Source organism: Lates calcarifer, linkage group LG12 (assembly GCF_001640805.2).
Source record: "Lates calcarifer isolate ASB-BC8 linkage group LG12, TLL_Latcal_v3, whole genome shotgun sequence".
NCBI lineage: Eukaryota > Metazoa > Chordata > Actinopteri > Centropomidae > Lates > Lates calcarifer.
In genome coordinates, this window is record NC_066844.1 from 12804650 (window position 1) to 12817616 (window position 12967).

At 38.0% G+C, this 12967-nt stretch overlaps 1 protein-coding gene across 1 annotated transcript in view; it reads right to left on the reverse strand.

The window, feature by feature from the left end:
- Nucleotides 1–449: 449 nt before the first annotated feature.
- Nucleotides 450–12967, reverse strand: part of LOC108898886 (contactin-4) — a 36268-nt gene continuing 23750 nt past the window's right edge. Inside the window, exons 15-22 of the mRNA XM_018699006.2 lie at nucleotides 12119–12268; nucleotides 11392–11462; nucleotides 10733–10967; nucleotides 10506–10621; nucleotides 5610–5790; nucleotides 4292–4404; nucleotides 3323–3491; nucleotides 450–1949 (exon numbers count right to left, since the gene is read on the reverse strand). Of these exons, the coding sequence (XP_018554522.1) occupies nucleotides 1861–1949; nucleotides 3323–3491; nucleotides 4292–4404; nucleotides 5610–5790; nucleotides 10506–10621; nucleotides 10733–10967; nucleotides 11392–11462; nucleotides 12119–12268 (1124 nt within the window). The 3' untranslated portion in view covers nucleotides 450–1860. The remainder of the gene's footprint in view (nucleotides 1950–3322; nucleotides 3492–4291; nucleotides 4405–5609; nucleotides 5791–10505; nucleotides 10622–10732; nucleotides 10968–11391; nucleotides 11463–12118; nucleotides 12269–12967) is intronic.

Below are 12967 nucleotides of genomic sequence, written 5' to 3' on the forward strand. Positions count from 1 at the left end.
TAATCTGAACTGGGTTTGAATCTGTTGCCAATATACAAACCATTTAAACAGCAATCCAAGTTTTCCTTAATGTATGTTTAAAAACTATCAAAAGATTGCCCAGTGTGCCTTTGCATAAAATCAACACAGACACCATTTACAGCTGTCCTAGCACTGTGGATGATTACAGGTTGGTGTTAAGTGTTAATCCTAAAATTGTCTATTTTGATAGATTTGGCATCACCTGTGTGATGGTCACAGCAGGTTAAGACTTGTATCCTGACCACTTTCATGCAAAATGAAATATGGACTGTAGACTGTGGAGACAGTGGTCTGAGACGAAGAATGTGTAAAACTACAATGACAAATAATTCAGCATGGACAGATACAAATGATGCACTGAACTGTACCACCTACAATAGATGAAACCCAGTCATTATTATATATATATATATATATATATATATATATATATATATATATAAGATAATATTGTTACATGTATTATATTTAATTTTTAAAAAGCCTGATTTTTTAAAGGCGTTTTGCACAGAAAATACCATAAAAGTAGAAGTTAAGAGTCTATTTCTAAATCTATAGTGTTTGGCAGATTTAAAGGGCAACACTGATTTTTCACAGTCTGCTCATATTATAACTCGGCACAGGAAGTACTAGGGGTGGGGGCAGGGGGAGCTGAGTAAAGTAAATAAATTGCCTCAGGTGAAGTCACTTGAGAGTACTTGACCTCTGTTACCTGCTCCTCATCACTGCTTAAGGCTCATGGCTTGAGGCTATATTAGCTGGTAATAGCATAACACACCAAAATGTCCCACCAAAATTGTTGGCAATTGAGTTGAATTGTGGGTAATGCAAGGTAATGTAGTTGGTTTGGGGGTCAGGCTATGGAGCTCAGCTGATGCTAGTTGGAGCCAAAAGTCAAACTGTTTGAAATCACCTGTGATGTGATTGTGGGTTGACTAGTGTTAGGCATTACACATACAAACACACATATGATTAACACACACACACACACACACACACAAATAACACAAATAATTTCATACAAATAATATGATGATAATTAGAGATCTATGAGTGTACAGCCACAATCAGGTATATATTTCATGTTGTATGAAGCCAAAGGATGATTCACTGTTATCATGTAGCCAAACATGTACAGGAGAGTGGGTGAATGCATAATTTCCTGTTGATACTTGTATATCCTGTACCTGTGCAGTACCATTATGTTTTAAATATGCTTATTTGCTTTATTACAGACATATCCTTTAATTATATGGGATAAGTTAAACTCCACCAAAACAGTCAAATGTTTTCATATAAAAATAATGAAGATTAGCACTTTAAATCCACATGAAAAGAACAAAGTAAATAGAGATTAACTGAACTCCTAGTTTTCAAATTGCATGTACTATAGTATGTGTAACTTGTGCCTTTTGGTATGGAACATTCATTGGGGTCACAGCAAGCCAAGAAATAACTTGATTTTGAGCAAAGGTTTTGAGCAAAGGTTCGAGAAACTGGGACACAAACCTTTGCTCGGGTTCATTTCCCAAAAAAAGATAAGAAATTCATTTTTCCATGTTTATCAAATGCATGCATCCTGGAGGATTGCAGTGGTCCTGAAAATAGGCAGATGAAAATGTGTTGTAACTGTGCTGTTGCCTATGAGTAACAGTCCCGCCACAGATTTGTGGGCATCTGACAACCTGTCAAAACACTCCCATTCATTCAGTTTGGGTTTGCAGTCCAGTGGTTGAGTGACTCTCCAGTTAGCTGCTTGTTCCACAGACCTGACATGTAGAGGAAAATCATAAACTATATTCACTCTATGTCCAGAGCTAAATATAAAGGCATCAGAAGCTACAAAATAAACATAGAAAATATAAAAAATATCATGAAACAGAAAATTTTCATTGAAACTGGGCACAGACATCCTTTTGAGTTAAGACCTAGGAAGAAAAAAAAAAGAAGTTATTATTAGGATTTTATATAATATATAGTTATATAGTTTTTTATAGTTACGTGCCCCCGTGGCAAAATGCCATCAAATCTTACAGGTGTACCTGTTATCTGATTTTAGATGTACTTCCAAAAATATTGGCAATTCATGTATAACCAAAACAGTTTTAGAATTATAAGTGAAAACATAAAGTGCTTTCTAGATGGCCGCATGATGGAACTATCCTCCCTAAACCCCGATGAGATCTTCCTAAACCAAACTAATGTCTTTAGCCCACTAAGTTTGACTAAGAGAAATATGTCAGTTTTATAGGAAATACACTTATTTGCTGCTTTCTTTGTGAGAGTGTTGAGCAATTCAGTATAAATAGCACTTTTGGCAAAAAGTTCATTAAGAAATTCTTCCAACATGTCCACAACTCCCCCTAAACAACATTGTCCCCTTTGTTCATTATTTATTGCACATTTAGTTGTGCTGGTAGGGATTTTTTTTTAAACTTTGGACAGGCTAGCTGTTTCTAACTGATTCCAGTCTTTCTGTGAAGCTAGAATAACTATGCTCTGATTCCAGCTCCTACCAGCTCATCAACATCATGGAACTATTTCCATAAATATAGTTAAAATATGGTAGCTCATTCTGTCAGGAAGGAGATATTTATCAGAATAAACTAAAAAAACAAACCAAAAAAAAAAAACAAACAAAAAAAAAGCCAACTACTTCTTTCACCCACCTGGACATTGTATCCATGTAGAAAACCTTGACTTACCAAATCAACTTTTAAAATATCTATTTATAAACTGAGTTTGGTGTGTTCATTGCAGCAACAGCTCTTCCAATCTAAGCTCAGGTAAAACAATTGATAGCCTTTGTTTTCTGTGTATGAGCTGTTAGCTTCTAAGGGTACGGCAGTTTCAGTGCCCTTTATTGCTCAGACTCCGAGCCCAACAGAACTCAATGCACCAGTCCTGTACCAAATTACCACTTGTGGCTGCAGAGGCCACTGTTGCACTATAGAAATTACATAGTGTTGCTTTAATGCATGGAAAGAAAGCAATTCAGCATATTTCCCAAAATGTTGAACTACTCTCAAGTATTAGAGACATCCTGCTAACAGACAAAGCGGACTAAAACATAACCTTGTAGACAGGGATAACTTTGTACATTTTGTTTCTTCGTCCTGCTCTTACGGTGCAGTCTTATTACAATTTAGATGTGTATTCTGAAGGCCTTGTTAACCTACAGTAAAGCTGCTAAACAGTATCAGTCACACTGGGGATTAGTTACACACACTGCACCCATCCCACTGCTCCTCTGCTTAATTCCAACAGTAATCAACAGTAATGCTGCAGAGTGTTTACTTACTGGACATCTTTGGTATGCGGATGTGGCCGCTGCTGGTGCCATCGCCCCCTTTGGTCAGAGCTTTGATCTCAATGAGGTAGTCCTCTCCGGAGGGAATCTGCAGCTCCACACTGGTCTTACTGGTTTCCAATACAGTAGTCCTGCCATGCCAATTCTGACGATACACAACCTGGAGGAGAAAGAGAGCGTGGATCCCAGGGTGCACACCTTACTCCACAGCCGTAACAGTTAGATATTAAACTCTTATGACCTATCAGCATACGAATGTATGACTTCATTCAACATATTAAAGTAAATACAAATCCTGAAAGCATGAAAAAAAAGCATGAATGCCTTCTGTGGTGCTGGTAGACTCCACATGGAGGAACATGGGCACTTCAAAAAAAAAGACTTCAGATATAATTTTTTACTCATTTAGCAACGTAATTTTATATAAATAAATGCTTTATTTTTTACTTCAAACACCCAGCACAGAGATCCAAAGTCTGAATTTAGTATTAAAAATGTGGAAAATATGTAACAAACTTTGTTTTTGCCAAATTATTAAAATAGTCCATTCTACATGCACTGCATGCTCCCTTACAACAGACCCCCACAAAATACCTATCATTAAATGAGCAAGGCTGCATATCTCTGAAGAACAAAACAAATATACATATTTGTGGAAAGCATTATCAAAACTGTTTTTTTTTTTTACACAAGTATACAAAGGGGATCAAATATGATTCATTGTTGTACTGGTTGCAAGACACTGAATTCCCTCTGTGGTATGACACCTTTCATTTTATCACATGGAACAGATCTTTTAATTTTGAAAGGCCAGACAGGGCCAATCCATAATCTAACACTGGAGTGCTGAGGTCTATCTTTTCACTGCAATGAGAAAGCCATTTATTGGGATGACAGCTGCTGAGGCTCTATTTGTTTCCACCAGTTGTGGAGTTTCTGCTATTACTCTGACAAACCCACCTTGTATCCTGTCACCTCAGACTCATTTTCCATTGCCTTGACATGTTCCCAATTTAGAAAGACCTTAGAGTTGGTCAGGTTCCACTCAATATTCCCTGGGGGCTGACTGGGAGCTGCAAGAAATCAAATTATATAGACACAGGTTTCACAAATAAATGCATAAACCAAAGTCATCAATAGTATTCTCTAAACTAACTCTGCAGTCAGCCTTGATTTAATCATCTGGTGTGGCAGCAGAATACATTTCATACTATGTACACGTCAACCTTCAGGAGCACACTGGAGGAAAACAGGTTAAAAAAAAAAAAGAAAATGCACGCTCTTTGATTACCCTTTCATTTATGTGTATGAAAACTCAGCTAATAAGGATGAAATGAAAAGTTCACCCTGAAGCAGCATGAAAGTCTTGCTTACTGCTTGCTTACTGCATCATATTTCACTGAGCTGTCTCAGTGGCTGGGAGTGGTTCTTACTTAGGCTGTGCAACTGTGAAGCTGAGAGGAATTTACATGCTTGCTAAGGAGTGGCCTGACCAGGAGAAGGATAATAAATGAGTGATTGAATTGAACAAGTGATCAATAAAATAATGACAAAAAGAAAAAGAACACCTATGTGACTTATGTGAGTATTGTTTTGAGGGACTCGTCTCACTTTTGTGAAATCCACTTGATTCATCTAACTGAGATGACTAGAGACATATGATCTTCAGATAAAGTTTTGAGTACTATTGCAAAGTGGTATTAAAAGTGGATAGGACAGGGCTAGCTGGTTAGCATGCTGATGCTAACCAGCTGAACAGAAGAAGAGGAGAAATGCTAGAACTAGCAAAACAAATCAAAACATTGGTGTTGCTTTCCACTGCTGGAGACAGCTCTTGGTGAGCAAAGGAATGCAGCAATGTTTCTTCTAGACTGGTAAGCTGTTAATGGTACTGTTGGCAAAAAAAAAAATTACATATAGCACCTTTAACTGACTTTGACTTTTGGTCACTACTACTACTCCACACTGGCCTTGAAGCAACCCCTAACAGAGAAACTACATTGTAAGTAATGTGTTATAGTTTTCAGTTTTGAATGTAAACTCTTCTTCGTGTAATTAAAAGTCCCTAAGGAATTACTAAGGACCTAACTGTCAGTCCTGGCTTCACAGCTAGTATGGACAGACTACCGATTCATACAGTATGACGTGTGAGTATTGTATTAAAATAGACTTGAATTTTTGAGAACCTTTGAGAAAGACCCTTAACTCAAATAAATAAAGGTGGTTTAAGTAGATGGCCAAGCATAATCATATTTTTGTGTCCTGTGTGTGGACTCACGTGGTTTCTTGGTGGTGATGTTAAAAGCAGGGCTGCAGGGTCCAAGTCCAGCGCTGTTCTGGGCTCTGACTGAGATCAGATAGACTGTGCTGCTCTTTAAGCCAGAGAGTAGAGCTGTGGTGTTGATAACCCTCACTCTGTCTGCTTCACTCTGTTGAAATCCTTCCTCCCAAAACAGAACCTAGACCAACGAAACAAGGATTACCATGAAGCTCTAGCCATGTTGCCTTCCATTGCCTTTTTTCCATTTTTTAACTGTTTTTAGATCTGTAAAGCTAGGAACTGAGTCAAACCTTATTTTGCCAATTTTCTACAGAGAGCATCACAATGAGCATCCTGCACAGCAGAGCAAGTTACATACAGTATATTACTGCAGAACATGAGGTATTTATTAAGTTGTAAGAAATTTGGGGGTCATGTAAGTTTAAGTCTTTCATATATTAAGTAGTGATTCTGTAGGACCTAACTTAAAAGGGTTCCATACTATCAGCTCAGCTACTGTAGGTCCTGAGGCAGTCCAATGCACATTTTCAAACTGCCAAGTGATACTGTATCTGACAATCAGCAATACCAAGAGCAGCACTGGGAGTGAGGAGTACCAGGATAAGAAGCTTGTCGGCATCTGTATTCATAGGGAGATCATTTATGACCCGAGAACACGAGACAGAAAAAGCAGACAGGAAAATGTCAAACAGATGGTTTGAGAGTAGGTACTTATTCAATTGGCTGCACACAGGTTTGCAGGGATCTTGCTTGGTTAAAGGCAGATTAGCAGCAGGGCCTGGAATTACTGATAACAGGTGCATCTAGGGTGTTTTTTTTGTTTTGTTTTGTTTTGTTTTTGTTTTTGTTTTCTCTACCAGCAGTTTAATTATAGCAGTTTAACCAGCACTTGGGAAAATACCTAAAATACCTTGGCAGAAAGTTTACCATTTTTTACACCACCTCTAAGAATCTAAACTCACACTTAAGAAGGGATGAAAGAGAGGGATCTAAGGAGACTTAAGCTGTCTTGCTGCATCTCAAAGTCTTATGGAGACAGAGGCAGGAAAGTGTATCATACCACCAATACAATGTTTTAACAGTACAAATACTTGTGTGTGAGAAGCTGAAATGAAACCAAAATGCTGATTTGCCTAAAATATACATTTCTGTGTTGGAAAAAGTGGAGTGTGAGAGTGGGCATGGATGATTTAGTTTGTTAAATAAATAAATATTAAAATTTGAGGGGGGGTTTCAAATTGAAAGCTGTCTCAGAATTCTCTTTTTTGCATTTATTTATAAACTGACATGACTGAGCACAGAGACAGATATTTTGGTGTAAATGCCTTCTTCAGTGAGATCAAATTATATTACACCTCACTCAGGTATTTCTACCTACCCACTGTGACCAGAGCAGTTGGTATTGATGACACTGATTCATACTGACTCATGTCATGAGTAAAAACATGAAAATGGCTCATGGCTTTATAAAAGATGAGTTTCTCATTCATATTTTTTTTTCTGAGAAACTATTTAATCTATGATTCCACTTTGCATGAAGTTAAATAACCCTACAGGGACCACAGGTGCATGTGAGAGTGGGCATGTATGATTTAGTTAGCATGATCTAATGCTGAAGTTTGTGGTTCCACATTATATAGAGTTTTGCTCAGTTTAGCCTCATAGATATAAATAGTGTAGGCAAAATAATAGAAACACCTGACAGTATATTGCAGTCTATTTCAACAACACCACAAACTACATCCTGTAAAATGATCATACAGTTGAATAAACATCTCTTTAAAACTGTTTCAACACAAACTGAACATTACAACCGTCATGGAAGGTTTGTTACTGTTGTGTTAGATTGAATTACTTTTAGCTAATAAACTGACAACTTTTTTTAAAATCAAGGATGGAATACATCCTAGTGTTTGTTTACAAGAAAACTCCTCATCTTTAAATTAAAGGAGGGTCATCTCAATAACATGCTGGGAGTCTGACCAAGTCTCAGTCAGAGATGAGGTAAAGTGGCAACAACAAGGCAACTGCCCCATGGCCACAGCTCCCTTAGGGGCTTGTTTCTGTTGTCCATTACTTTTAAGCTTTATTATATTAGTTTATTTCAGTATTATCTTACTGATACTGATGCTAAATAAAATTGTAAGAAATCCAGGTGCCAAGTAAGTGTTATATCACCATATAAAAGGCTGATGTCTAGGCATGTTGGCAAATAATAAAGCTGCTGAATGCTGTGGTCAGGCCTTTTTGACTTGTCATAATAAGAAAAGCACAGGCGTTACTAAGAATATTTATGATTGCCCTGGTCTGTTTGAGTGTCCTAGTTAGTCATGACAGTCAGCCAGACTGCACAGTACCAGGGCTCTAAAACTAAAGCATCTAAACTGAACTCAGCCATTCATTTTATCATTTACTGTGCTTTGCCTAGTGTGACATGTCAAAATGTCTTCAACATGGTCGAGACTTTGATATCCCATTGTGTGTCATTTTGATGTTGATGTAGACAGTCTCAAAAGTTTGTAGTTCAAACTTCAGTCTGTAAAAACTTGAAGCTATATTTACATCTTGTGCATTCAGTCAGTGAGGGTGTATCAAAGCGCTCCTGCTATTTTCACCCATACAGGTGAAGCAGCGCTATGACCAAAAAGGCTAGGTGAAGTGAGATAAATTGAAGGGTGTGGTGATGGCTCATGATCCTCTCAGCCAGTCACAACAGCTGTTCCACTCCTCATCTACTTGTCTTCAGCTAAAGACTCAAGGCTGACTTGAATGTGTAGCTGTTATCGTCTAACACATGAAGCAGACATGTTGGAGGACACTTCACTTGAAACACTTCACTTGGCACTGCCACCAATACCTAAATGGTATTTGTTGGGCCCCCATGCATGAAGAGCCCTTTGGGGCTGATCTACCATGCTAGGACAGATTGGCAGAGCCATCTGAGAGCATTCCAGGCTCTCTCATCCACAGCTGGGCAGTCAGCCTCTGTGGATGGGCATGGGAAACATTTTAAATGTGCAGATTGCAGTATTGTTTCCATCAATCTGACTCTTCTTTTATTCCTTAATTTATCCACTTTAATGGCAAAATATTACATTGCCAAAGTATTACGTTACCAAAGTCAACCTGTTAAGAAATTCAGAGAACGTTCAAAATGCAGGATTCCCCCAGCTAGGTCTATACACTCCTTCTCCCCCTCTCTGTTTGATGCGTAGAAGTGTCAGCACCATGCCCAAAACCTCTTTATTGCCTTGATGCATTTTTCTTTCCATTTACATTGTAGTGCTACGATTTGCCGGGCATTCACTGCACAATGTGACATGCCTCAAATTTATAGTTTACAGTCTGACACGGATTGTGAAACTGGATTTTATTAGACCCATTTCGCACGGCGTGACATACAGTAAATTTATACAGTCATTGTTATTGCACATGCTAAAGGTACATTGACTTAACACTGTGGGAAAAAGAATTAATCTGTGCATTATAGGAAAAGCTGTGGGAGTGAAAGAGAGATTTATTACGGCTGACATTATTGGTTGTGACAGACCCAAATCATCAGTGTTCCCTCTATTGCATCCTGTACCAGGTCCATTAAAAAATTCTTTGATGCCATCTCCTGGCAGCTCCTAACTAGTTAGTACTCCTCTTGAGCTCTACGAAATATTGGCAGAGATAGGAATGATATCATACTCTAAAAAGCTTGAAAAATATGGATATTGGTTTAAACTGCAGAAGCTTCAAAACTGTATACATATAATGGGATTTTTTTTTAAGTTGTCTAAATTAGGGCTGGTTGGCATGGCCAAAAATTTTATCACAATAAAAATTTTCATATAAGCCAATATCAATATTTATCAAGATTAATGTCAGATAATTAAGTTTAAAGGCTGATTTTTGCTGCTGAGTGAGTTGAAGGAACCAAATGGTTAATTGTGGTATTAAACTATTTTTTATGGTCACAATATGGCAAACACTTTACAGTTTACAAATCTGAGGTAGAAAAACAATTATCATGAAAATAATATCAAACTATGTTCACTAATACTTGTGCAATGCATAATTCTAATCCTATGATGTGACTCATTTCTGTTCATGCTATCTAAGCATGTAAATTAATTATATCAAACATTCGTAGACCATTTGTTACACTTCGTCAAGGAAAATGACATCATTACTTCATTACTATCATATTATGAGGTACTTATATATCATGATATAAAATGATATTGTGATAGTTATCATTTTATCATCAAGCCATAGTCAGAATATGTTTATTTTGTGGGGATAAATCTGTAAGATTTGTTTCCCCATGTTTACCATGAGAACTCTCAGCTCAGCTCCACTGCTCAGTCTCTGTTCCCAAACACGTCACTATGTTGCTTCAAACCCCTGTCTCATAACAATGTGTGGACCAAACAAACTGGCAATGACTTCAAAGCTTCTCAGCAGAGGTCAGGCCATCTGGGGATATATCCTACCATGTAAAATGTCAGGGTTGTGGGAGAGAATGTCTTTTTTTTTTACCTAGGTTTTCCACAGCCAAATCCCAGGAGACTGTTGTAGAGGATAGTGATGTATGTATGATGTTCACACTTTTTTATTTATTTATTATTTTTTACTAGCAGCTCTCAGACAGCCTTGGGTATTAAGCTCTTTTGGAGACTGGAACAGCTGCCAACAGACCCTCTTCATCCCCTAGATTGGCCAATGAAAAACCTGCCACTTCAACACATACAGTCTTTTAATGTCAGAATATTTCAACGTTGTCACCATTAGCAGTTACATTCACCTGACTGCCAGCCTCATTGTTCTGTCAGTCATTTTGGGATTAATGTCTACTCCCTGTTTGAATACTCCTTGTAGCACTATTATTTCAACTTTTTTTCATACCTCATATGCTATTATCTTCTCAGTGCTGGACCCAGGAAGAATTGGTTCCCAGTACACCTCGATCTCAGAGGCTGACACAGCATGGCCCCACACTCTTGATGGTGCCTTGGAGGGCTCTATATAGAATAGATCATGGATTATGCATATTTGCAATTAAGAGTGAAAGCATACATTTTCCTTGAATTAACACAATCAACTTTGCAGCATGTGCGGGTGAAAAAACTCACCTTCTTCTGCGGAAAACACTCTGACAACCTGGCTGAACTGCCCCTCTCCCAGGATGTTATACACTCCCACTTTCACTTCAAACTGGGACAGGGGTGCGATGCTGTCATTTCTGTAAATATATCTGGATGCATCAGGTGATGCCAGCACTGTCTGGATCCAGGTGCTGCTGCCAAGTGGGCGGAAAGCCACGACATAGCCAAAGTCCTCTCCGCTCTGCTGTTCCTCTGGAACTGGCTGAAATAGGAACAGAAAGTTACGCCTTTGACCCAAACAACTGTGAGCAGAAATTAAATTTGGGAGTAGTAAAAAAGTAAAACCAAAATAGTGTTGTTTCTGTGTCTAATAAACCGTTGAGAAAATGAACCGATACAGCATCTTGCTGTGCTTTGAAACACATCCAAAAAAATGTAAAGCTGTCACCTAATTCTAGATTTACACATATGAAATTTGCTCTGACTCCATATGTTGGTTTTGATTTACACAAGAGAAGTCGACAAGCAGAAAATCAAAAAAGCTCTGCTTCTGATTAAAAGCCACTGCACTGAAGCCAGACCACTGCAAACACACTAACTGTGCCAGAAGTGCATTCTCTTCAAAAGATTCAAAGAATGCTCTGTCGCAACGAATGCCCACTCAAAAATACCCATGATCCTCTTACCTCCCAAATGATGACAAGTTCTCCTCGAGCTCCTCCGCCACCACTCACATTAACTGGTGCAACCTTGGGAACTAAAGAGGCACAAAGGAAACTTAATCATCTCTCGGCTTGGACTGTTATGTCTGAGGCAGGTGTGGAGGATTCTGTTAAAGCACACAGCTTTGAATGAGATGATCACAGCCACTCTATAGAGCTTCTTATTTACACAAAACAGGGTAATCACCCAGCAGAGGAATTAGGTTTTTGTTGACAGTCGTATTACCACCCGTGTACGGTGTTGTTATTAGCCTCGTGGCATATGTCATCCCCATGTGTGAGGCACAATGGGAAACTTGCTCCCTTGTGATTCAACCAGCAGGATGGAATTACTCGAGCTAACCAGCTCAAAATAGACACTTTCATGTTATTGCCTTGTGGCATGTGTGGATAGGTCACATTTTCTGTTGATGTAACCATTAATTAATCATGGCATAGGTTCTAGAGTGCTAGCACACACAGACAAGCTTAACACTGATACTTAAATGTCTAAAAGCATAATTTAATTTCCGCTTATTTTGCATGTGATTCAGTAATCAAAGTATTGGCATGAAAAGGAACAACAGATTTGAAATGAGTAACATCACAGGGAGCACAGAAGCAAAGTGAAACTAATCAAACAGTTAAATTACATTTTCCAAGTGGGACTGATTAATTTGTTATGAAGAGAAACAACAAATTGAGAGGATACCTGCTGCTTTGGTTCGAATCTGTTTTGATGGCGTGCTGGGTTCTCCTACACCAACACTGTTGATTGCCACCACCCTGAATTCATAGTCCACCCAGGGGTTCAAATCTGTCACTGTGGCATGCATCATCTGTCCAGGCACAGAATCAGGAACTAGGATTAAAGAATTTAGAATTGAGATGTGTTTTCTTTTTTTTCCACTGAGGCACATCACATCTTTTCTCTGACAAATATATATAAAAAACATTTCACAAACCAGTGAAGTACATCAAACTGAAATGGTGACATTTTTTAATACTGTTACAATTACAGTACACTCAAGGGTGACACCAGTCCAACAGCTTGACATGTTCTGTAATTATTCCTCAATATTGCACAGTGATGCCTGTATCTCACAATGAATTTTCACACATAAATGCAATTATAAATAGAATTAATAAGCTGTCAGACAGGGTTGCCCCACTTAGTGTGATTGACATTACTAAACTCAACATGTTCCTGCATTAGGCCTTTAAGATAAAAATGTCTTAATCTTAAACAAACCAAAGTTAAAGTTACAGAAGGATGAAATCAATTCATATCTGAGAGAGAAAATGCATTTCACCCTTTAATTAATATTTCTGCCATATATTAAGGCAAGTATTACTGAGTTTAAGGAATGTGAACAGAAGGCTGATTAATGATAAATTGATATATTCTTATACTGATTTTACATATACTGTGCATATTGTATACAACCAAGTCAAAATGTGTCCAAAATAAGTCATATTTGCTTGTGATATGCACTGATAGCTTCAAGACTTACACATATGAACCAAAACAGCCAGGACTCTAACCCAGAGAAAGAGAAGA